General features: G+C 40.7%; 1 protein-coding gene across 4 annotated transcripts in view; it reads left to right on the forward strand.

Moving 5' to 3' along the window:
* Window positions 1–25,637, forward strand: part of Acsl5 (acyl-CoA synthetase long chain family member 5) — a 51,856-nt gene that overhangs the window by 23,631 nt on the left and 2,588 nt on the right. For 3 of the 4 annotated variants that reach the window (XM_029562095.1, XM_008830164.3, XM_008830165.3), the window contains exons 2-18: window positions 179–363; window positions 4,278–4,386; window positions 8,648–8,712; window positions 8,826–8,927; window positions 10,306–10,405; window positions 11,381–11,559; window positions 12,293–12,325; window positions 12,419–12,470; window positions 13,582–13,655; window positions 14,485–14,562; window positions 15,830–15,964; window positions 18,844–18,978; window positions 20,040–20,135; window positions 22,481–22,553; window positions 22,932–23,020; window positions 23,299–23,415; window positions 25,196–25,339. In XM_029562095.1, coding sequence (XP_029417955.1) covers window positions 208–363; window positions 4,278–4,386; window positions 8,648–8,712; window positions 8,826–8,927; window positions 10,306–10,405; window positions 11,381–11,559; window positions 12,293–12,325; window positions 12,419–12,470; window positions 13,582–13,655; window positions 14,485–14,562; window positions 15,830–15,964; window positions 18,844–18,978; window positions 20,040–20,135; window positions 22,481–22,553; window positions 22,932–23,020; window positions 23,299–23,415; window positions 25,196–25,339 — 1,737 coding nt within the window. In that variant the 5' untranslated portion in view covers window positions 179–207. The remainder of the gene's footprint in view (window positions 1–178; window positions 364–4,277; window positions 4,387–8,647; window positions 8,713–8,825; window positions 8,928–10,305; window positions 10,406–11,380; window positions 11,560–12,292; window positions 12,326–12,418; window positions 12,471–13,581; window positions 13,656–14,484; window positions 14,563–15,829; window positions 15,965–18,843; window positions 18,979–20,039; window positions 20,136–22,480; window positions 22,554–22,931; window positions 23,021–23,298; window positions 23,416–25,195; window positions 25,340–25,637) is intronic. The other variant, XM_029562096.1, reaches the window with a different exon arrangement.

Raw genomic sequence — 25,637 nt, forward strand, 5'->3', positions numbered from 1 at the left:
AAGAGAGAAGGAGGGAGGGAGAGAGAGAGAGAGAGACAGAGAGAGAGAGACAGAGAGAGAGAGACAGAGAGAGAGAGACAGAGAGAGAATGTTTGTATATGTGCTTCTGTAAACAGAACTACTAAGAAAAAATTATGGTCATTTCCTCTAATACTTTCTTTCTCTCTCTTTTTTTAAGGTCAGAATTTCCTGTTGCTAGTCACAAAGATGCTTTTTATTTTTAACTTCTTGTTTTCCCCACTTCCAACCCCGGCACTGATCTGCCTCCTGACGTTCGGAACAGCCATCTTCCTGTGGCTAATCAACAGACCTCAGCCAGTTCCACCTCTCATTGACCTGAACAACCAGTCTGAGGGGATTGAGGTAATTCTCCTGCCATCTCTAGTTTGTTAACCTTGATTGAACACAAACTGAAATTGAAAACTGGGTATAACCTAGGAAGGAAAAGAACCTGGGAAAATAAACCGTCAATCCACAAATCTGAATTTCTTTGACTAGCACGTTTCCATTGGAACAAAATGAAACCATTGCTGGATCCTTGGATGGTTTATCTAGATCAAGGGTTGGCAAACTACACCTTTTTAATGCAGCTGGAGAGCTAAGACATTTTAAAGGGATAAATTGTTTTTAAAGGACAGTTTATATATGTTCCATGAAGCCTAAAATATTTACTATCTAGCTATTTAGAGAGCAATTTCACTAGCCCCTGATCCAGATGATCATGAAAACATTTTTAAAGAAATACCCAGTGTCCAAGAATGGTGGAGAATCACTTTCTCAAGTTCAACGTTCAGTTAACATTTGTTCTTCACACTGGTGGAAGTTGATGCAGGCTCATTTGTCTGGCTTTCAGTAAGATGTTCGGCTTCCTCCTGAATCTCTGAGAGAACTGAAAGTCCCATGGATGCTTTTCCCTTTCCTTCTGCTCCCATGAATCACATCATCCGCTTTCATCTTATTCCCTCTTTAGAGCATGCCTTATTCCTGCGCCATTGCGCGCTGACCCCTTGTAGTCTTTGGGCAGCCTTCTTTCACCTGCTCGGGCATCTCCCTTCAGGGTTCCTCCGCTCTCCATCCTCCCTTCATCTTTTCGGTGCATTTCCACATTTCTTCACTCCCACCTCCCTACCTCGCTGTTCCACACCACCCTCTCCTTACAGTTCTTTTCTTTTTCCCACTAGAGCCCTTTAGGAGCAGTCAGTTAGTTGATTTCCTCTTGTGAACTTCAACTCCAAATCCGGAGCCTGACCTTTATCACTCCCTTTTCCTCTACAGTGCTCTGGTCATTTATAAGCGAGTTTCTAAATTCATGGATTCCTCCTGCCTTTCAACTAATTTGAGACTTCTTTCTTGAAACTCTGTCTTTACCCTTCGTAATAACCTTCCATGAAGCATCTTCCCAATCCCAGGGGCGTACATCCTCCTCAGTCATTCAGGGTCTGTCTTCTCCTCCACGGGTTTCCCTCTAAAGCAGGGAAATATACTTTCTAAGGGCCAGGAAGTAAATAGTGTACGTTTTGTGGGCCATATGGTCTCTATTACAACTAAATGCTGCTGTTGTAGAGTAAAAGTACCAGAGAATATGTAAATAAATGAGCATCACCGTGTTCCAATAAAACTTTACTTATAAAAACAAATGTCAGGCCAGATTCAGACTGTAACCTGTCAACTCTTATTCTACATTGTCTCAGCAGAGAAAACATCTGATATTACTGTTGAGATTACTCGGCTGGTAAAGGTGCTCAGTGTGCAAGCCTGGTGACCCATGTTGTGTTCCTAGAATCCATGTAAAGTTAGAAGAAGAAAGCTGTCTCTTCAAAACTGTCCTCTGACCTCCACACATGGGCCATGGTGTGCATGCCCATACTCATATCATGCACACAATAAAAAGTTTTAATTTAAAAAAATGTACCTAAAGACTGTGATACTCAAATCTTACTGTCTATCTCTGACCTCAGTGATGCTCGAATATCTCAAACTCTTCATGGTTCTGTATTTCAGTTTGCCCTTTGTGCATGCACATGCACATATACACACACACATATACATACACGCACTCACACACATACACACATACAGTAACTCATACACATAAACACACATACACTCACATGCATACACATACATATATATACTCATACGTACATACATACACTCACATACACTCACCCATATACATGCATACATATATACATTCACATACACACATACACATATACATTCACATTCATATACAGACATACACACATACACACCTATATACACATCCATAGACATACACATATGTACACACACATATATGTACATACACACTCCCACACACATACACACATGCATACTTATATACCCATACTCATATACATGCACACACATACACATATATACACTCACACTCATACACACATGTGTGCATATACACACATATACTCATATATACACATGTATTTAAATATGCACTCATACATGCACACACATACATAAACATACACACAAATGCACACACACCCTTTCCTCTTCTGTTTCCATTAAACTAGCTCTTCTTATCCAATTGCTTAAAGTTAGGCTTCTGAATCCTCTTTGATTCATCCTTTTTCCTCCTCCCTCACATGTCTCACTGGGCAAGGGCTCTGTTTTTCATGTCTTAATGTGATAACTCATAGAAACCTCCCCCAACATTCTTAGCTAAGTCAGATTCTTTGTTCCAGCCTCAAATGCTCTCTAGGTTTTTATAACCCTTATCTTGGCTAGTAACTTGCATTTCAGGGTGCGTATTTGATTGATACCTGTTCTATAGAACTTTCATGAGGGTTGAGCCTTGCCTATAACTTCTAAACTCCAGGACACAGATCCTGTAGTTTACCCCAAATCCATGTGTGCCCCTTTCTGCTCCCTTTTTGACCAGGGACCTGATCTGCAGCTGCCCACTGGGCTCTGTGCTGGATTTCCCACATGCTGTCATTCAGGCTGATCTTTTCACTCTGGATTAATTTTTCCTTTGTCTCTCCTCTGCCTTGCCCTAACCACATGTTTTTGATAAATGCCCACTTATCTTCAAGGCATCTATTAAAATATTTCTTCTCTATAACCTTCCTACTTTGTATAGAATTGTTTGCTTCATTTGTTTCCCAGAGAATATATTTATTTTTAGTATTGCATGTATATCACAGTATTATATTTATAGCTGTTTCCATTACTACCCACTCACATTCCCCAAACCCTAGTTTATGAGGTGTTCAAGGGAAGCTATTTTATCTTAACTCCCATCAACAATATTTACCTACTGACAGGAACATATAGCATGGTACATTTAGTACATGCTTAAACTTTATACAATTAAAATTATTTATTGTTTTTATTTTATGCGTATGAGTATATTGCTTGCATATGTGTAAGTGTACCCATGTCATGCAGTGCCTGTTGAGGTCAAAAGAGGGTGTTGGATCCCTGGAACTGGAATTATGAATGGTTGGTAGCTGCCATGTGGGTGTTAGACTGGAACCAGGATCCTCTGCAAGAGCAACCAGTGCTCTTAACTGCTGAGCCATCTCTCCAGGCCCTTCATAGGGGTTTTAAAGATATAAAACTATATAGCACCTCTCTTCTGTATATGTGTATCTCTATATGCATAGTCATGTGGTTAGGGGGATTACCAATACATAATTTTGACAATCTCTTGATGGTGAGATTATATGTAATTTTTTTTCACTTTTTTTCAAGTCTTCTTTATGCTTATATATTTACCAAATTTCTGTGTTGTGACCATACTACAACTTTGAGGTTTTAAAAATTGTCTGGGGTAGGGGGACATTGAGATGCCTTTAAATTTTTTAAATTAACCCAGCATGGAAGGAGGGGTTCATGGGGCTGTGCTCCTCCATAGGGAACTATTGAAAGGTATGTGGGAACAGGGAGTCAGTATATTCAATGGTGTAGCCACTGGTGAGTGGCCCATGACCCACTGGGCAGCTTTTCATCCATATTCATGAAGGCATCCTCCTGAAAACTCAGTGGATCACAATAAAAATGACATGGAAGCGGGAGGGGGAATTGTTTGTTGGAAGAAAGAGGGGTTGGAGGGGTCAGAGAGGGTGAGGGAGTAAGTGTGATCAGACTGCATTATATACATATATCAATGATAAATTTAATTTTAAAAACTGACAGAGGAAGATATATCCCTTTGACCTCAAAAATCATTATTTATGATCTCAATCTATTAAGTTTTAAAGAGGAGAGAGAGAGAGACTCCAACTCTTCCTAAACTTGGTCTTGTATCTTAGGGAGGAGCGCGGAGGGGCGCTTTCCAGAAGAGCAACGACCTAATACTTTATTACTTCTCAGATGCCAAGACAGCGTATGAAATTTTCCAAAGAGGACTTGCTGTGTCTGGTAAGCCATGCCACCCTGCCTTGCCTGTAAGAAGCCTGAGGTGGTTCTGTTTCATCCTCATCCTCCCTGTCTTACTTCTAAAACTCCAGCAGTTTAAAGGCTGTGGTTCAAGAAGAATCACAACACACAGTAGAGACAATAAAGCACAGTATCCAAATGAGTGCTGCTGGAAACACTGTAAAACTCGCATCTTCCATTTACAGCTGTGTAACCTGATACAAACCATTTTGCTTTCTAAATCTGCTCCTCAGCACAAGAAATTTCCCTGCCAGATGTGAAAGGCTTGATCATGTGTAGGGAAGCACTGCGGTGAACTCACCAACTCAATGCATTTGTTTAAGAGCATCCCTTCCATGAATTTCCTTGAAGTAAATTCACATGGAGGATCTGGGTTAGGGTTAGCAGCTGGGACTTCTTAACTCCAGCATCATGCTCCTGGGTCTGCCATCATGGTTATTATCACAGAAGGAAATTAACCCTAGGCTTTGAAGCCTTGTCCTTTTATTAAACATAGTGCTAGATACTCAAGTTTCCTTTCCAAATTGCCTAAGTTGCAGCTCTCTCTGTCTTCTTTCTTATAAGTGGCATTCTGCCAGGTATTAGTCTGTGTGCTGTTCATCTCTCCCACCACTTCTGCCTGTTAGCTGTAAAATGACCAGGTCAGTCGTTATACAACTGCAAGTACAAACTGCAACTGCTACACGCATTATCTACTTAATCATTAGCTAATTACTGTGACTTGTAATCTTATAGTTCAGAAAATGGAGATTCCCAGAACTAGGAAGAATCAGGGTTGATACTTATCTAAGCCTGAAAGTTTTGGTCTGATAGTTCTGTATTAGCTAAGCTCTTAAATATTTTAACAAAAAATAGTTAACGCCTCCATATGAAAGATTTATTTTATTTTTTAGCCCTCATTTAAAAAATTACTTATTTTAACGTTTCATTGTACATACTCATTGTACATGGTACCATTACATTAAGAACATTTTCAAACAAATATATCATATACGTGGAACATACCACCCCCAGTTTTCTCCAGTATGTAAACTATGGAGATCAGTTCCTTATAAAACTAAAATTAGATCTACCATATAACCCAACTGTACCACTCCTGAGTATTTAGACAAAGAACTCCAAGTCACCAAATGAGATACTTGTGCATCAATGTTTATTGAAGTATTCACAATAGCTAAGTTATGGAACCAAAGAAAACAGAGGAATCAGCCAGGCATGGTGGCGCACGCCTTTAATCCCAGCACTTGGGAGGCAGAGGCAGGCGGATCTCTGTGAGTTCAAGGCCAGCCTGGTCTACATAGCAAGTTCCAGGACAGCTGGGGCTACAGGGAGACCCTGTCTCTAAAAGACCGAAAAAAAAAAAAAAAAAAAAAAAACAGAGGAATCAAGCCAGGTATGGTGGCCATGCCAATCCCAGCACTTCAGAGGCAGAGGCAGGTAGATCTCTGTGAGATTGAGGTCAGCCTGGTTTACATGGTGAGTTCCAGGCCAACTGTGGCTTCAGGGAGACCCTGTCTCAAAAATAAGGAACACCTCACAAAAGCATAAAAACAAAAAACAGAGGGACAGGTAAAGAAAATTTGTGTTTGTCATACAAAGAATGAAAGGAAAATAGATGCAATTGGAAATAATCATATTAAGTGAATTAAAGACAATACATTTTTGTCACCTGTGGTTCCTAGATTCTGCATAGATACATGTAGTCATGTATGTATATATGAAAGGCTCATAGTAAAGAAAATTTCTATGAGAAATCTCCACAAGTGCCCATGCATAGTAAATCAACATCCGTTTGGATTTCATGTAAATAACAAAAAGCAAACCAAAGAGATCCTTTACTTCAGATAGTAGATGGCTAAAATGGAATTTCTTTGGTGATGCTCTGACTTTAAGAAGTTCTATTATGTAAATGCAGGCTGCTTTTGCAATGAAAACTAAATCACTCAGCATGTGGTATGTGACAGAGAAGATACTTCATTTAGTTATTATTTTTTTCAATTTTAAAATAAAATGAAAGTGGTGGAGTTAAAATAACTTTACAAGCAAGCTTGGCAAATAGCTTGGCTACTGCCATAGAGAAATGACATTTCTGGTGGTGTCTAGGCTTGAATGTACAAGATGACCTATTCACTCCTGGTTGGTAATTCATTTATGTTGACAATCTTCCAGGAATACTGTTTAAAACACCTAACCCCTAGTTCCACCTCAGCTCCACCAAGTCAGAATTCCAAAAGATGGGACCTAACAATTCCTGGGATGTGTTAACACTATGAAGCTTCCAGGGATTTGCGCACAGAGTTTAAATTCTATTTAGCTCTAGGTGTCTACCTGGTCAAGAAGCTCTGGACACTTGGATTCTATGGAGATGGCCACACCCCAGAACCCAACCAAGTCTGAGTTGAGTAAGTTTATCAAGGTGGTCAGGAGTTGGCCTATAAGCAAAAGTTGACCAGGACACAAAGTTTAATGAGGTCTGAGTTGCTGCCCCTTTGGGCCAATTATTTCACTTGTTCCTTGGCTAGGGGCCTCTGCCAGCATTTTCATTAATCAGGAAATAATGATGAGTAGGAGAATTTCTTCCACATCTGTGGACTCTGCCTCTTACTGTATGGGCTTGAAGAAGCTGCCCTAGTCCTTCATTATTCTAAGTCCAATGGGAATGATAATAGACGGGAAGACCAGGCATTAATGCCTTGGGAAGGCATAAGGATTCAATCAACAATAATTGTCATTAGTGACTAATGTCAGGACAAAGGATTTCATTGGTGGGCCCAGAGACACAGCCCTTGGGGATCAGTGACTGTGATCAACTGGCAGATCAGGACTTGACATACTCTAAGGAATATTTTGGACTGAGGTTTTACTTCTTGAGCTTTCCTGAAGCTGTTTCGACGGGAAGAAAACAGTCTCTGCCTTCATTTTCCCTATCTCCTTAATCAGAATCTCTCTTTCCTGCTTTTCTTCCTTTTTCCCTTATCACTCAGTTGAGTTTATTTATTTTCCCTTGAATTCCTAGTCATGATTCCTTTGGGCAAGACCTGAATTCCTCTCAGCAATATGGCTAAGTTCACAGACTATTTTTTTAAATTTATTTTGGTAGTGATGAGGATTGAACCCAGAGCCTTGTGTATGGTAGGTCAGGGTTCTACCACTGAGCCACATCCTCAGGGTCTCTAAGACTTAAGTTTTAAGAAAGACTAAGTGAGATGTTTAGAAGACTGAATTCTCTTATTGCCCAATGTAAGACACAAATTCGAAGAATCTCAAAGGCCAGCATGTGTTCTTGTAGTTCTTTTGTAAGCCTCTACATCTTAGAAGATACTCTCAAATAAACAAGTATTGTACATAAACAGGTGATTCATGAAAATAGATAAAAATGTAAACATAAGAGAAAAGATCCCATTTTATTAGCTGCTAAAAGAAACAGATCCAAATAATAACTTTTCAAATCTGTCAAGCCAGAAGTCACTTTTAAATGACACTGTTTATTGTCTATGGGTGTGTGTTAAAACTCAAAACGTCAATGGTAGGACAAAGACACATGTTCACAACAGGTGTGACCAAAGTCCAACCACTTCACATCCCTCTTATTTCATACTAGGGAACCATTTAAGAAACTATTCTAAATTGAAATGATCAATTTGAACATATTTACCATAGCATTCTTGAGTGTCTCAGAAACTTGGAACCATCAGACATATGTCATCTACTGCAGAGTCCTTCATCAGATGGTCATTGAACTTTAGATGAATTTGGAGAAGGAAGCAGGACACCAAATTATGGTTGTGCTCATTCCGAATATGTGGGTGAGCATATCTTTGTAAAGCCATGCATAGGAATGATGGAAGGAAATATTATTAATAACCATGTGATAAGAATAATGATTCATAGTTTGATTTTTATGCTATGAGCATATTTTTATCATAGGAATGATCAGTCTCTCTCCCAGTGCAAGCTGTTTGTGTTTAACTGTAGACTTTAATTTGTTCATGTTACATGGGCTAGTCCATATTAGTTGACTGAATACCTATGTTATCTCAGGAGCCATGGATTCAATACTGAACTGCCTCTGTTTTATGACATTTCCTAAACATTTTCCCTTGAATTACCTAGACACAAGAGACACTCAATTATTGCTGGACTTACCTTTCTGTCTTCACTTCTTCTGGTTGTTCTTCTATTTTCTCTGGTCCAAAGGATTTGCAGCAGGAATTGATTTACTTTTAATGTTGTACTTTTTTAGACAATGGACCCTGCTTGGGATACAGAAAACCAAATCAGCCCTACAAATGGTTATCCTACAAACAGGTAAGTCAAGCCTAAAGTTTTGGAAAAATTAGTTTGCTAACATAGTATCCTGAGCTAATTGGGTCTTCTCTTCATCTTGACCTCTTCTCCCTCACCGCCTTTCTCTCTCATAGGTGTCTGATCGAGCAGAGTACCTGGGCTCCTGTCTGTTGCATAAAGGATATAAGCCATCACCAGACCAATTTGTTGGCATCTTTGCTCAAAATAGGCCAGAGGTAACCACGCTGAAGATAACTAAACAAAATGATCTCCCCTAATCCAGTGTCCAACATTTGATGATGACTTGACAAAGCTATTTAAAGATTTTATAATGCTTATTCCTCTACTCAGAGGAGTTAGGCTTTGGAAACTCCTTAAATCCCAATTGAACATCTGGTGTTCTAGTCTGAGTGGTTGAATTTCACTCCCTAGTCCAGTGTGGATCATAGATCATTTTAAGTCAGTCTGATTTTCATATGAAGAAAAGGAAGGCATTATTAGGGATGGTTAAATAAAATCTCCAAGGTGTTGTAGAAAGGGATGAGTTGGTGTTATTATTAGAATTTGCTCCTTGTACTTGACCTGGTAAATCCATAGCTACTGAGTCTGGCCATCACCATCTTTCCACAGTGAGTTGGAAGTAGATGGTTTGGAGCTAATCATATGTTCAAGTTCCAATAAAATCATCAGGCTACATATCCTCAAGAAGAGTCTTTATGGGACCCATGAAGTCATGAAAGTCAGTTACTTTAGCAAGATATTAGGCTAATCCTGAAAAACACTATATGCCCAAGTTTGGGAGCTTTAGTAAGAACCTTACTCTAGTATAGGAACTTAAAATCAAATCTGGTGTACTAGTCTGCTTGGATGGCCATAATAAAACATGAGGTTAAGGTAGCAGCAGTTTGCTTTCTCCTGAATCCTCTCACATTGGTTTTCAGGTGGCTAGTCTCTCATTATGTCCGCACGTGACCTTTTCTCTGTACACATGCATCCTTGGGGTCTTTTCTCTTCTTGCAAGGACACCAGTCCTATTGAAGTACTGCCCTATTCTTATGTCCTCATGTAACTTTAATTGCCTCCTAAAGACCCTATCTCAACTACAGTCATATTGGGAGTTAGGGTTTCAACATGAGCTTGGACCAAGAGTGTGGGGGCACGGATCATGGCCAGAAGATTCTGTCACTCTCATGATACTCTTCATGCTTGCAAGTGCATAGACATAGTGTCATGGTTTTCTACCTTTGTTCATTCCCCTCTTATTTAGATGCCTTCCCTGCCTTTGTCTTCATGACCAAATCCTAAAAGTCTTCTGTCCAATTTCCCTTGCTTCCCCCAAAGCAGCCCTAGATAACCTTGACCCAATCCTTGAAACTGATTTCTGCTTCCCAATATCTCCCTAATGCTCTTATGGGTGGAATGGTCATACTCTACCTTGCCTCTGTACCTGTCTTATCTCACTTATTTAAGAGTCCCTTAGAGCAGGATCAGTGGCAGTCCGTGGCCAGTCCTCCAGCTTTATTTTTAACATAAAATATGCTAAATAAATATTTATTGTTTCAATGACTGAATTAATGCTCTTCTAGGACTTAACTTGAACTTTTCTCTCTACAGTGGGTCATCTCTGAGTTGGCTTGTTATACATATTCCATGGTAACTGTTCCCCTGTATGACACCTTGGGATCAGATGCCATCATATATATTATCAACAAAGGTAATAAAACTTTGCTATTACATTACAACTCTATTTTCCTAATGCTGAGTAATTCTTCAAGTTCTACTTTTTTCTTCTCTTTTCCTTGTCTTTTCTTAATTTTTTCTGGCTTAAGGTCAGAAAAACAAATGTTTTAGTCTTTCTGGTCCTATAATACGTAGGATATAATTTAAATGGAAATTACAAAGCTTCCTATAAGACAAAGTCATGCTTAAATAAAAGCTTCAGCAAAATCCTTCAAGATAGCATAGGATGCTAATATGTTTAGAGATAAGACTACTTTGGACACCATGAATTAAAGTCTAGAGTGGTCTTGGCTAAATCATAGCAGACTACAACATTCATTTCCTACCTTTTGTAAGCTCAAGTTAGTGCAGCTAACCAATACATCCCAATATTCATAAGTCTATAGAAGAAAATTACCATTGCCAGAGAAACAAGACCAAGTTCTGTTGGGCAAACAGCATGCCTTTCACATATCCTGGATAGTACTTTTTGTTTCTAGATTGGTTGATTGGGGAGATTCACTTGGACAATAGAAAACCATAGAAATTTTCCATTTCTGAAGACAAGTATCAAAGAAAATGGCAACATTTAGAATCATAAAGTGTTTGACTATAAAGTTTCATTTGCATCCTCCTTTCTTTTCTGTTCCCTAATCCATCAAACGTATTAGAAGGAACACACCTTAACAATCCAGTCAAGCTGTTTTAATGACTTTTCTTAAACAGGAAATTTCATAGTTCTAGAAACTAAAATGTGTCAGCAGCATGCTAAAAAACTGTGTGCTTATATTTTGGTTAAGCTCGTTTTTATCATTAGTGTGTTTCAGATTGTACTCTATAAATCTAATTTGTAGATATAATCTCAGGGACCCACTAGCTTTGACATTGAAAAAAATCTCCTTTTCCATGCAAGGTAACCATGTAGTTAGCCAAGCAGGGTGGTGACCTTTGGCTCTATTTCTGCTTTTAGCCAATATCCCTGTGGTCATCTGTGATACGCCCCAGAAGGCAACAATGCTGATAGAGAACGTAGAAAAGAGCCTTACTCCTGGGCTGAAGACAATCATCCTCATGGACCCCTTTGATGACGACCTGAAGCAAAGGGGACAGAAGTGTGGAATAGAGATGTTATCCCTGTCTGATGCTGAGGTATGAACTGGAAACAGCTTGCAGCAGGAAGACTGATCTAGTCCTCATCAAGAGTGACTTGTAGGGCATCTACACCAAAGTATGGCTGTTGTCGTCCAAGGATGGCATGAGTCTGTAAATCAGACTCATGAAAAGAAGCTTGGAGAACAGTTTCTTCAAAACAATGACAAAAATCATGCCAGCGGTAGATGGGCTTCCTTGGCCAGGAGTGTGCTCTTCAGAATTTGGAACGAATGAATAGAGAGTTCAATAATAGCTATGAATCTGGTCCAGGTTGCCTGGGTTCCCATTCTAGTTCTGTATCAGCTAGGTGGCACATCTCTCTGTCTATAGAATGAGGATTAACATAGTCATAATCTCACAGAGGTATTTCAAAGAGTTAAATGAAGTAATATGCATAAATAGTTCAGGAAAGTGACTGGTCTGTTGTAAACCTTGACATGTTAACTTATTAGTATTATTCAAAAAAGGTTTAGTTATGGTTTTAGATGACTGAACTGTAAGAATATGGTGAGAAGTTTGGACACTTAAGATCTGCCTTCTCTAGTTAATGTTCTAGAGAGATTTTATGCTCTTTCCTGGTGCTTACACTGTACCTGAATATTGACTGCTGAGCCAATCTGGGCTAGAAGTTTGGAAGTATCCTCCTACAACAGGAAAAGGGAAAGTGAACTTGTTTCAAGGCTGTCCATTCTCAATGACTGTTTCTTTTTCTTGTTTCCTGTGCATTTAGAATCTAGGCAAAGAAAACTTCAAAAAACCCGTGGTAAGTTTTCTTACCAATGAATTCGAATTTGAGTTTTGCAATGGTCCACTCTCAGTTTGTGATATTCTAAGGCCCTTGTGATTCTCTTTCCAGCCTCCAAACCCAGAAAACCTAAGTATCATCTGTTTCACCAGTGGAACCACAGGTCAGTACCAAGGAGGCCTTGACAAAGCTCCCTTGCCATCCTCCCCCCAGGGAGCTAGGGATCAAGTCCTTGGCTATTGGTAGGCGGTACACATACCCTGCCACTAACCCTGCCTTCAGGTGCTTATGACCACTTTTGTGTGTGAGTCCCAAATAGGAAAAAAAAAAAACAGAAGCATAAGTAAAGAGATTTTCATTGAGCACACAGGGAGATGTTTACATGGTATGGATTTGAAGAATCTTAGTGGTGATGTTAGAATGCCAACTTTTCCCTCTTCCCTACCACTTCCTCAATTAGACAAACCACTGCTATGGTTTCATTAAGCCAGGTTACTCAGTGATGGTTCTCCATGGATGGTTCTGCCCTTAACCAGCATCGATATTTAGTAGAAGCCTTGGTCATTTTGTGTGGCTCAACCCAGCACACCAGTTTGTGAGGTTTATAGCAATATTATCACGTGATGCTTGGCATAAAATCTTCAGCACATGAACAGCACAAGAGGGATTTGTGTATATTTTTCTTTTTGACTCTGTTTCCATTTGAGATTGTGGCTGCTCTCTAAGTGGCAAGAAAAGTCGCTCTCTAAGTGGCAATGATGCAACTAGTAGAATTTCTGGGGCATTAATTGTTGCAGCTGTCCTGGGGCCCTCCGGGCGGGGGTAGAGTCCGTGCGGAGTCACGTCGCAGACTCCGGGAGTCAGGTGAGAAGCAGGGCAGTGCGAGCAGCTGCAGACTCGTTTATTGCGGATATGGGGCTCCCTTATATCCCCACTCCCAGTGCCCCACTGGTCCATTGATAGGTCGTGTCTGCTCTTCATTGGCTCTCTGTATCAGGCCATTTTCGCATCAGCCATCTCTATGTCTTTTGGCAGAACACAGGTTTGCCTCAGCAGGATGTTTTTGGTGCCTTTGCAGCCCACGCTGGTTGTTCAGGCCACACTTCCTCCTACAATTAATCATCCTAAGAAGAGGCATATATATCACAAAATGACACAGTGATAGGTCAAACTTTTGACTTTCTGGCACAGAAACAATTGAATCTAGCTTCTTTCAAGGCCAAAGACTACCAATTAGCCACACAAAGCTTTTCTCCATCTCGTATTTCCTACAGGTGACCCCAAAGGAGCTATGATCACCCACCAGAATGTTGTTTCAAACACTGCCGGTTTTCTCAAGTTACTGGAGGTCAGTGGTCAATTGTAAAAGAGGCCCTCTTTACAATGTGAATCCACTGTAAGATTTTTAATTATGGAAGTTAGAGGGGCAGAGAAAGTAGAAAATGTAGTTCAGGGCTTGCATTTAGGTACTTTTCTCCTTGGTGTGACAAATTAACCGACAAAGTAACTCAAGGAAGGAAGGGTTTATTTTGGCTTCAAGTTTGTGGGATACAGCCTGTCAGGAAGGGTCAGGTACAGTGGCAGTCAGCTCCATTGTGGCAGTGTGCATCTGGGATTCCTCACATCTTGGTGGAACAGGAAGCAGCAGAAATGAAGAGGAGCTGGACTATAAATGCCTCAAGGCCTGGCCCCAGTAACCCACTTAATCCAGTGAAACGCTACCTCCTGAAGGTTCCTTAACGTCTCAAAACAGCACCAGCAGCTGGGGACCAAGTGTTGAAACACATGAGCCTGTGGGGGACATTTTGCATATAAACCACATGCCAAGTTTGGAAGACACTATTATAGTCTTTGTCTCTAAGATTATACAATTCAAGCTTGGATTTTTAGGATAGTCATAAGTCTCTATATTCTATGTAGATCAAAGTAACTCAGAATTACAGGATGTACCAGATGGTGGGGAAGTTAAATACACATGCTGTGGAGTTCAGAAGTTTTGAGGATGATGTCAGGTTCTTCCTTTACCATACCACTATCCCAATTAGACATGCCACAGGATGGTTTCATCCACCTGGGGTTACTCGATGAAGAGTGAGGATGGTAGTTTTAGCATCTCTATTGGAAGAGAACATTACCACTCATCTGTTTCTGACTCCTTTTTGTTCCCTGATCTGCAGCCTACTTTCCATCCCACCTCTGAGGATGTGACCATATCCTACCTCCCCTTGGCCCATATGTTTGAGAGGATTGTTCAGGTGAGTGTCCTGTGTACTTAGCAGGTATGGGAGAAGGGGTTCCTGACTTGCTAGTCCCACAATTATTCAAAAGCCAGAGCTGCACAGCATTCTCAGTCCTTTTTACACTGTGTCAGGTTCAAGTGTGTAGTTGGCTCCTTTGAGTCTTAATTGTGGCAGCATCCTGTCTTGATTCAGGCCTTTCTTTGCTAAATCTGCATGCTGAAGGAGGCTAATACTTAACCCTAACCCTAACCCTGATTCCACAGAGTCCAATAAGTTCCCAGTCTTGTACTTACTGTCTGTGATCTCTTAATCCCAATCTGACTCACAAGACATTGTCTCCTTTTTGACTTCTATGTTGGTTAGAGTTTTGAAAGGCTCTAGAGTTAGAGAAAAGGAAAGACTCTATAGGGGGACCAGTAAAGGAACATACATGTGTAAGGTTGTATTCCCTGGCATGATATGTGTGACCAAGGAGGGATTGTTGTTCTGGGAGTTGTTTCCAAGTTTTCTAGCTATTCTGAAAGTGATTTGAGAATAAAAAATCAGCACTGGGGGCTGGAGAGATGGCTCAGCAGTTAAGAGCACTGGCTGCTCTTGCAGAGGACCTGGGTTCGGTTCCCAGCACCCACATGACAATTAACAATCAATCATCTGTAACTCCAGTTCCAGAAGATCTGATGCCCTCTTCTGACCTCACAAGCAATACACTCATACAATAAAATAAAAATAAAATAGAATAATAATTTTTTAAAGCAACACTAGACTTTCATAAACATGGGTAGTATGGTGGGAAGGTCTTCTTTTTGACCTCCCCTGCTCCTGAATACCTCTTCACCCAGTGGATGATTAGTTGGTACACAAAATGCCAAAATGTGAGATTCAGTTCACTGGATTAAAGGCTTTAAATATGATTCATTGAAAGTTTTTTTCTTAGAAACTTTTACATGTATTTTAGTACTTCTGAAATTGGGAAGGTCTTAACAGTTGAAGGCATGTTTTCCTATTTTAACTAGCAATGTTTTTTTCTTAGTGCCACACGATGAGCAGTTTCTTATGAAGGATGGTGTCTTGGACTGACACACAGACCTGTGGTGGAGCTAGAGGGTGGGGTCTGTCTTATCTGTCTTGCCACCTCAACAGTAATAAGTTTCCATCCTTTCTTTGTGGAGGTTCTCAGAGACCTGGGTACCTAAGTTGGTAGGAAACAAGTGCTCCCTCCATTGGAGGGAGGCCCCACCGACAGTGGCTGTGGCTCTGAGCCATGTCTTTCTATTTCTTTCAGGCTGTCCTATTCTCCTGTGGAGGCAGAGTTGGGTTCTTCCAAGGAGATATCCGGTTACTGCCTGATGATATGAAGACTTTGAAGCCCACGGTGTTTCCCACAGTGCCTCGACTCCTTAACAGGATCTATGATAAGGTATGAGCCTTGTGTGTATTGGAATTATCCTGAAAAGGAGGAACCTCTGTGATCTAGACCCACACAAGCCTCTGAGAGACTACATCCTGCCAAGAAATGAGCTCCACCCCATCCAGCCTCTAAGTATCTACATAAGCCATGATACAACTGTTGCTGTGGGGAGCCATAATAAATGCCCCTCCTTTTTCGGTAGATAGTGTTGCTGATGTGAGGAAGAACTCCACAAAGTACTGGAAAGTTCTTACTCTTATGCACGCCTATGATTTAGCTTCTTGCTAAGGTGCTAGACCATGTGTTAATTTCAGATGTGTTCTATCATTTAACCCTTGCAAAAACAGTAAATCACACTTTTTCAGGGAACTTTAGTGATGAGGAAACAAGCCTTGGAAATTGAAGAACTTGTACAGAGTCATATCTAATAAGGGAAGGAACTGGAATCAGACTCTCACATGGCCACTTTAGCTGTCATGGAGAACTGTTCACTGGGGTTTGCAAAATGGTGACTTTCTTAGTTCTAGTTTTGTTGTCCTTTCTGTATTCCTTAGCTGACATTCTACCATAAAGACCTAATGGGTATTTTATCTTCCCCTTGATTTATTACTCTTCAGAATAATGATGTCATGCTCTAGAAATCTTTGAAAGTGGCCAGTGAAGAATTTTTTTGTGTTATTATGAACATATCCTTATATTTCAACAATTCTTTTCATATTCAAATTGTGCCTATCAAATTGCTCATGTGTCTTTTTGGCATGACCTTAGTAGACTTTGATAGTTTCCTTGCTTTCTAACATAGCAGGATAACCTAAGCTCGCTTGTCTCTTTCTTACCCAAGCCTTAGATTGACTAATTTCTGCAAGTTGCCATTCAGAGCTGTGATTTGAAGCCAGGCAATATAGTAGTGCCTGTATATTCCTTAGATTTGGAGCCCTGAGGAAATAACACCATTCTTCATATGCTTTGGACTCTACTTCTGAGATTCTGGCCTTGCCATTTACTCTTACCACAGGCCAAACTGGGCTCTAGTGAGAGAGGATGGTGTTGTAGAACATAGATGATGTGTGGACAGTGGAAGCCCTGTAGACAGTTCTGACGTCTCATCATACTATGAAATCGTTAGAGCTGGTTGTTAGGGTTTTTGCTTGTGTTATTGAACTTCTTTATTTTTGAGAGGTAGTACTTTAAACTATTATAATGATACATAATTTTCATCTGGAGCCTATTTCTTAAATGGAGGATTTTATGAGTATGAATCACTGTTATAGCTTTTTGTCACTGACTTGTTAGGAAAGCCAGTCTTGTGAATGTCAGAGAAAGGTAAATAAATTGCTTGTGTTTGAGAGAGGCATCAGGCCTGAAATGATGCAGGTAGCATTTTGTGTATCTTATAATCAGATGGCAAAATATTGGTAAATGATATCATAAGCATGAGTAGATGCCCACAGCCTAGAGCAAAGTTTGAATTAGAAGGGGAGAATTAGAGAGCTGGAGAGATGGCTCAGCAGTTAAGAGCACTAGCTGCTCTTGCAGAAGACCTGGATTCAGTTCCCAACACCCACATGGCAGTGACAACCATCTGTAACCGGTATCTCCAGTTCCGGGGGGGGGGGGGGGGTCCAATGCCCTCTTCTGGCCTCTGTGGGTACTGCATACATGTGGTATACTTACATACAAGCAGGCAAAAAACCTCTACATATAAAAATAAATTTTTTAAATGTGAGAATTAACAGTCCTGGTTGTCTGAGGCCCATAAATAGAAATATAAACATAGACAATGGCCAGAAAAGTATTCTTCAAATTTTGAACTGAGAAGAATTTCATTTCCCTTAAGTGTAACGTCCAGGACAGTGAAGTCTTAAGGTTCAGGCTTAATTTTGGAAATAAAGAGATTCATTTGTGGTATACCTAGGGAAACTCTTCTCAGAGAGGAGTGTGGTTGGTAGACCACAGAGTCATTATGAAAAACAAGGAAATAATGTGAGCTGGGAAAAATTTTATCAGTTGGTTAAGCCCAAAAGGGAGCAGTGATGTAAATAAGAAGATCTGTTGTATTTTGGGTTTTTGTTTGTTTGTTTGTTTCTTGGTCTTTTTGAGACAAGGTCTCCCTGTAGCCCCAGCTGTCCTGGAACACACATGAAGACCAGGCTGGCCTTGAACTCACAGAGATCTGCCTGCCTCTGCCTCCCAAGTGCTTGGACTAAGAGAGTATGTTGCCACACCTGGCCGGGATTTTGTATTATGTAGTTAAAAAACATTCATCATAGAGAAAGATGGCAATTCTCCAAGTTTGGTGGATGCAAAAATGTCATCAAGGCAGAAGGTGGCAGTACTCATTTTGAAAAGTCAAATCCTTCTCTGGCCTACTAAATAAAAAACTGTGTGTGGGGGTATGCATTGAATTATTTCTTGATGTTTTTGTCTCTCCAGTCTTAGATCTGATTTTTGTTTGTTTGTTTGTTTGAGTTAGGGTCTCCCTGTAGTCCCAGCTGGCCTGGAACTTGTTATATAGACCAAGCTGGCCTCAATCTCAGAGAAATCCACCTGCCTCTGCTGGGATTAAAGAAATATGTCACCACACCTGGCTTTTGATCTGATATTTTAACCAGTGATGTTGTTGGTACCATCTTTCTTGATTGCCGTTTGTTTACATGAGTTGTCTAAGTTGTTTCCCTGGGGACCAGGAGTCTGGGAGGTAGGTCTGGAACTCTACATATATTTAGCAACTTCGCTTGTTCCTGAGTATGGTCATTATTCCTAGATTCAATGTTATTCAGCTACCCAATTCTTACGAAGCTAGGAGTTGGCATCTCTTGCTTGCTAGCAAATAGGCTTAGTAAGTGTCTCTAGCAGATTTTCAACTAAGTGGAGCTGTCATCTTCCAGGTACAAAATGAAGCCAAGACACCCTTAAAGAAGTTCTTGTTGAACCTGGCTATCGACACTAAATTCAATGAAGTGAAAAATGGTATTGTGAGGCGTGACAGTTTGTGGGACAAGCTCTTCTTTTCAAAGATCCAGGTAAGTTGCATGGATCTTGAACAGAGCCAGGCAAACACCAGGGCTGCCCACTAACCAGCATCTGCTTCTCTTTCTCTCATGTTTAGGTGTCAGAAATTCTAACTGCAGATCTTCATAGATTTTCTATTCATGCTCACTTTTTTCTTTTTCTCTTTTTTCTGTTTTATTATTATTATTAATTTTATGCATATGCATGTATTGTCTGCATATGTGTAAGTGCCCATAGAAGTCAGAAGAGGGCATCGGATTCCCTGGAATTGGAGTTATGCATGGTTGTTAGCCGCCATGCTGGGAACTGAACTCAGGTCCTGTGCAAGAGCAGTCAGTGCTCTTAACCACTGAGCCATCTCTCCAGCCCCCCTTTTCTTTCTTTTTTTCTTTTCTTTTTTTTTTTTTTTGTGTGTGTGTGTGTGTGTGCGTGTGTGATGCATGTACATGTAGGGGTTAGAGGACAATTTCAGGCATCAGTCTTCTACTTTATTTGAGGCAGAGTTTGTTGTTCACTGCTGTGCAGACCAGGCTATATGGCTCGAAAGCTCCCAAGTATTCTCTGTGTGCACCATAGAAGAGAGCTGGATTTCAGATGTGCACTACTGCATCTGACTTTACGTGGTTCTGGGACTCTGAACTCCAGTCCTCACATTTGCATGGCAAGTGCTCTATCCACTGAGCCATCTCCCAGAAACACCCCCCCCAAGTCACCTTTGGAGACCATTCTTACACAGCTTTGCCACTAAGGAGAACTGGTCAAAAAGCATAAAACAGAATTGATGTAGATGTTAGTGCTGTATTTTCTTACTCTGTTCTGTTCAGTTTATAAGTCATTCAAATTATTTGAAGAATTTTTTTAAAATGCAAGTTCTGGTCCCAGGTATGGATGGTGATGATGCTAATAGGTGACAATTTAAATGCTTTTCTATATTTCCAGACCTTAGTCTAAGTGCTTGTGAGTTAACTCCTTTCATGCTAACACCTAGGCATACTGTTATACCCATTTTACAATGGAGGAAAGGGAAGTCACAAGAAAAGTTTTCAACAGGTCTTTTGTTTCTACCAAACAGGACAACCTGGGTGGGAGGATTTGCCTCATGATCACTGGAGCTGCCCCCATTTCTGCTCCGGTCTTGACATTCTTCCGGGCAGCATTGGGATGTCCGGTAAGAACTCACTTTTCCATAAATAGAGCTCATTATTTAAATAAAACTGAAACTATAAATGAAAAGTAGCAGAGACTATCACCCCAAATCTTAAAAACAAGAGAAATACCACACCAGTCAGTTCATGCATCTGCATATAGAAATCTTTACATAAGTGTGTTCTGCACCCCCATGGCACAGTGCTCCACCCACATTGCTCCTTGTCAAATGAAGATTAACATCATTTTAATAGTTTCACAACAGCTTGTTGAATGCACTCAGTCCACTATTGGTAGAAACGTTGCTTGCCACTTTTACACTGTTGTAATTGATGAAATGATAAGGGGACTTGTGTATGCTTTAGTATTTATGCAACTACCAGTTTAGAATAAATCCATGAGGGTAAGGATTATTGGGTCAGTGTATGTGTGTGTGTGCATTAGTGTGGCCACAAACATATCTCTGTATTACATGTTTTTCAAATTTTTAGCCAGACATGGTGGCACACGCCTTTAATCCCAGCACTAAGGAGGGAGAAGCAGGCAGATCTCTGTGAGATCGAGGCCAGCCTGGTCTACACAGTGAGTTCAAGGACAGCTGGGTTACAGAGAAACCGTGTATGTGTGGGATGTGTATTATGTGTGGTGGAGGAAGACAACCTAGTGGGGTTGGTTCTCTCCTTCCATCATGCAGGTCCCAGAGATTGAACTCAATTCACCAGTCTTGGCAGCAATTGCCTCTGCCCACTGAGCCATCTTGCCAGCTCTGTATATTATATATTAATATATACCACCAAAATTTCAGGAAGCCCTTGTTTCTTACATATGTTCCTTCAAATAATACCCGAGGTATCATTTCCAACACTCCTTCAAGTAATACCTGCAGTGTCATTTTCCACACTCTTGTCAGTGACAGGCTTTTTCAGTCATTTAAACCATTGCCAATTTTCCACCTCTTATTTCATGCTGTTTCTCTGAACTTTTCTTATACAGCTCTTTGATACTTGCTTTTCTTCCATGGGTCATACTATTACTTCCTGATAGAAAATGGGTAAAGGGTTATCCAGTTCTCTTGCATAATGCTGAGTTCTTCATGTAATACAATTAATCTTTGCTATGCTACTTTTTTCCTGGTCCAGTTTTTTCCCTTTGTATTGTGTACTGCTATATAAAACCTTCAAATATTTATGCAGACAATCGACGAATGTTTTCTATTTGCAAATTTTGAATTGCTTAGATAGAACTTCCTAATCTTCATTATTTCCTAAGACTGTATCCACTTTTTCTGATAATCTTATCATTTTATGGGTTTTTTTTTCATTTATGCCTCCATCCATCTGCAATGTTTGGACCTGGGTATGGATTTTTTTCTCCCCTCTGCCAAATGGATAACTAGTTTACCCATTCAACTATCCATATACAGCATGAATAAGACAAAAAGGGGGCACAGGGCTAGCCTCACAGAGAATGTTCCCTATCCATGTACCCACAATCCAAAAAGACTGAATTAATACCAGAGTCAGGCACAGGGGTCTTCTGGGTTTTCAAACTACCGCCATCTTGGCCACTCTTAATATTCCCTGCCCCCTGAGCCCCAAAGACTAGTATATCAGAAAGTCTTGCTCTTACCCTCCCCCAGAAATGTCTTCTTTACATCTTTCTCTTTAAGTCTACCAACCTTGCCTATCACAGACCACATCCACCATTGCAGTAGCCTATCAGCTTGCTTCCTATCACCAGCCTCTTTCTGGTTAACATTATCTTCTCTACCTGGGGGTCAGCAGATTTCAGTCCTGTCTACATTCCCCTGCCCCCACCTGCTTTCTAGTTGAAATTTTACTGGAACACAGTCATACCCATTCACTGGTATGGGGTCTGTGTCTGTTTTCATACCACACTGGCAAAGTTGTTGAGTCAGAAACCAGATGGCTTGCAAAGCTGAAAATATTTTATCTTGCCCTGTGCAGAAAGTTTGCCAGCCCTTTTGTCTTTATCAAGGCTGGAGCTATTTTCCTTAAGAAGCGTGCCGCCCCCTTTCTTAGTTTCTTCAGAGGTGCGCAGTTGCTGAGGTTCAAGTCCAGTGGTCACGGGTTGCATACAACTTAATGAGTAATTTGCATTTCTCTACCTACTTGATAGGACGTATTTTTTTTTATGTGGGTTTCTGTACTTTGGTCTATTTCTGAATGCTTTTTTGTTTTTGAATGAACCCACAGTGGTGAAGAACTGACAGGTGGGAATGCTTTCAAGATTTTTCAAAACTGTCTCTAGCCCTTGTTTCTCCACTGTTTTCCTAAGTTTGCCATAAGGCATGGTCAGCCATATTTTATCTTGAGTAAGTCTCAAAGCTCCTCTTTGGTTTCCCAGGTGTTTGAAGCTTATGGCCAAACAGAATGCACAGCTGGATGTACAATCACATCACCTGGGGACTGGACAGCAGGTAGGTTTTTCCATCTGCTGGTTGGGAGAAGTGTTTGAACAACTACAGTTTAGGAGTGAAGGGCAGATAATGTCAGTATTCTGCATAAATGTGGCAAATGCCAAACTCAAGTCCTATTTTTCACCTTTTTTTTTTTTTTTTTTTTGGTCTTTTTGAGACAGGGTCTCCCTGTAACCCGAGCTGTCCTGGAACTATGTAGACCAGGCTGGCCTTGAACTCAAAGAGATCCACCTGCCTCTGCCTCCCAAGTGCTGGAACTACAGGTGTGCACCACCACGCCCGGCTCTATTTTTCACTTTTAAAGTTGATCCATAAATATCCATAAATATATATGCTTGATTTATGGTCTCTCAGCCAAGAATGTCTGGTATGTTCTAGGTCACGTTGGGACCCCCGTGGCTTGCAATTTTGTGAAGCTGGAAGACGTAGCTGATATGAACTACTTCTCAGTAAACAATGAAGGCGAGGTGGGTAGGTCATGCCCTGTAGTCAGAAAAACATGGTGGGGAGGCTTGGTTCAAAAAGAACATAAAGCTGTGAGCCGCCTTGGGTTTGACTCCTTTGAGGCCCTTAGCAAGGAATAAAATATCTGTGAGCTGCATTGTCCTATAACAAGGGCTAAAAGGATCTCCATACTATATTGGAAACCATCATGGAATTGTGTGGGAACAGGTGTTTTAGAAGATGAATGTAGCAGCCTCTGCTATTCCCCCCACCCCACCCCCTTGTACTATCTGGTTCACAGATCTGCATCAAAGGCAACAATGTGTTCCAAGGCTACCTGAAGGACCCTGAGAAGACACAGGAAGCATTGGACAAGGATGGCTGGCTTCACACTGGCGACATTGGTCGCTGGCTTCCTGTGAGTATTTCTTCATGACTTCAAGGAGTCTCTGCTATGACGCTGGACAGAATAATCTGCCTATTGCAAGAGGGCTTAATGTAAGGAGGTTAGTCATCTGAGGCAGCTGCAGGAGACTGTATGTTTCTTGTTTGTGGGCCCCTCTTATTGTAAAGAGAAGAGAGTAACCACTGGAAGAGCTTAGACTGGGAGTTGGCAGATCTGTGATCTAGTCCTAGCTCTTCTGTAGACCAAAAGCATGAAATCCTGGGGGGGAAAGGTTAATGTGTGATTTGGAGCAGCCAAAGATAGTCTTTCTTCCTCTAGTCTGGAGTACTTTGGTTATTTTATCCACAATGTTATAAAAACACTAGGATGTGAACCAATTGAAGAGCTTTCTTCCTTTCGTATTTCTTACCAAATACAATGTGTACAGTAGCCAGTGGTACTGATGCTGTGTCCAGATACAACCCTGAAGTGGGGTGCTTTCCGCTCAGATAGTCCTGGACCTCAGTGTTATCATGGTCCTCAAAGAGAAAAGATTTGCTTGTGGCCAAGGAACAATTAGGTGACTTCTAGGAAAGAGGTACAGTGTTCTGGTTTTAAAACTTTCTTTTTCCTCACTTTATTGAAATAGAATTGTGGTATGTGCCCACCAGTTGTTTTTACTATTGAGAATTCCAAATGGGTGTTTCTTTATAGTTAACTCATGGAGACATCAAGACAAGTGAGAGGCTAACATCAGCCTCTCAATGACCATGGTAGCTTCTCTTTGTGGAAGGCTTTTTATACCTCGCCCTGCTGATGAACAATTAGCACCCTTTGCTTTCCATCTCATCTGTTTTTCTGGGAAGAAATAATACTTGATAGTGATGGAGACTTGACCCCCTAGGATAATTTCCCAAAGGGTCTCCCTTCTCAAAGATTTTACCTACTATGTGTTAGGGGAGGAGGACTGTAACGACATCTTAAAACTCCTTTCTTGCTCAATTTTATTCAAGATTTCTGAGAGATTCAAAGAATGCCTGACTGTGACCCTCCTGCCCCCACCCCCAACAGGGTCCTCATGATGTACTTTATTGATTTTGGTTTAACACATTTCTGTTTTATCAGTGTTCCTGTTCTTATAAGTCTAAGAGGCTGTAAGTATGGCCCCTCGCGAGGGTTTAAAAAAAAAACAACATTGATTATTAATCACTTTCAGATAATGTTAGGCTGTATTTGCCCCTTGTCCCAATTCTTCAATTCAAATCCCTAAGAAGATAAGCTCCTCAGAGAAATTAAATTCAGGGGAATGAAGCAGGAAATGGCCTCTGATGGCTGGTCAGAGCCATCCCCAGCCCTGTTTCTGGCCTAACAAGCCCAGTTACCAACAAGTCTGATTAGTAGCATGCAGCTGTTTTAGCTGGCTCCTGGATTTAACAGGAAATAAATCTAACAGAATTAAGGACAGGGAAAGCTAACTCATTTAGCAATCTTGTAAAAGACAACACTTTCTCCATTCCTCAGAGTTCTGGAGATGGGAGTCATTGGAAATCATTTATTAGAAATTGAGAACTTCCAAAGTTCTTCATTGGATGAGGCCAGCCCAGGCCTGGGACTGTCCCTGAGGCTTGTCCGTTGGTTTTCCACAGACAGGCTCATTGTGGAAGACATTTCTTTCTCTCAAGCCAAGAAACAGAAAGGTCAAACTTCAGATTTCTCTAGGGAAATCAGTTTTAAACAAGGACCATCCCTCCCCTCCCCACTGACACCATCTCTAGGGCTCTGACATGCTGATTCTCTCATCTGCCTCATGCAGAATGGAACTCTGAAGATCATTGACCGGAAAAAGAACATTTTCAAGTTGGCACAAGGAGAATACATTGCTCCAGAGAAGATAGAAAACATTTACATCAGGAGTAGACCGGTGTCACAAGTGTTTGTTCATGGGGAGAGCTTGCAGGTAATACACCGATTTCAGTCATTTTCAGAGGCAGCCCATGTTAGTTCTATAGCTACAGGAAATTCTATAGTGTTCGAGATGAAGAATGCATTTATAAAACCAAAGACAAAGCTACGATTCTGAATCATAAACACTGATGAAGAAAAATAATTTTTTGAAACTATAATTGAATATTGCAAGCAGGTTGCTAGAATTATTAAAACTGTTTTAAAAGGTTGCTTTTATCTCACATGCTTGGTGCCCTTAGTGTCTACTCTTGTAGGAGTTTCTCTGGCACGCGTACACACACACACACACA

This window comes from Nannospalax galili, unplaced genomic scaffold (genome assembly GCF_000622305.1).
Source record: "Nannospalax galili isolate Female #2095 unplaced genomic scaffold, S.galili_v1.0 scaffold974, whole genome shotgun sequence".
In the NCBI taxonomy this organism is placed as follows: Eukaryota; Metazoa; Chordata; class Mammalia; order Rodentia; family Spalacidae; genus Nannospalax; species Nannospalax galili.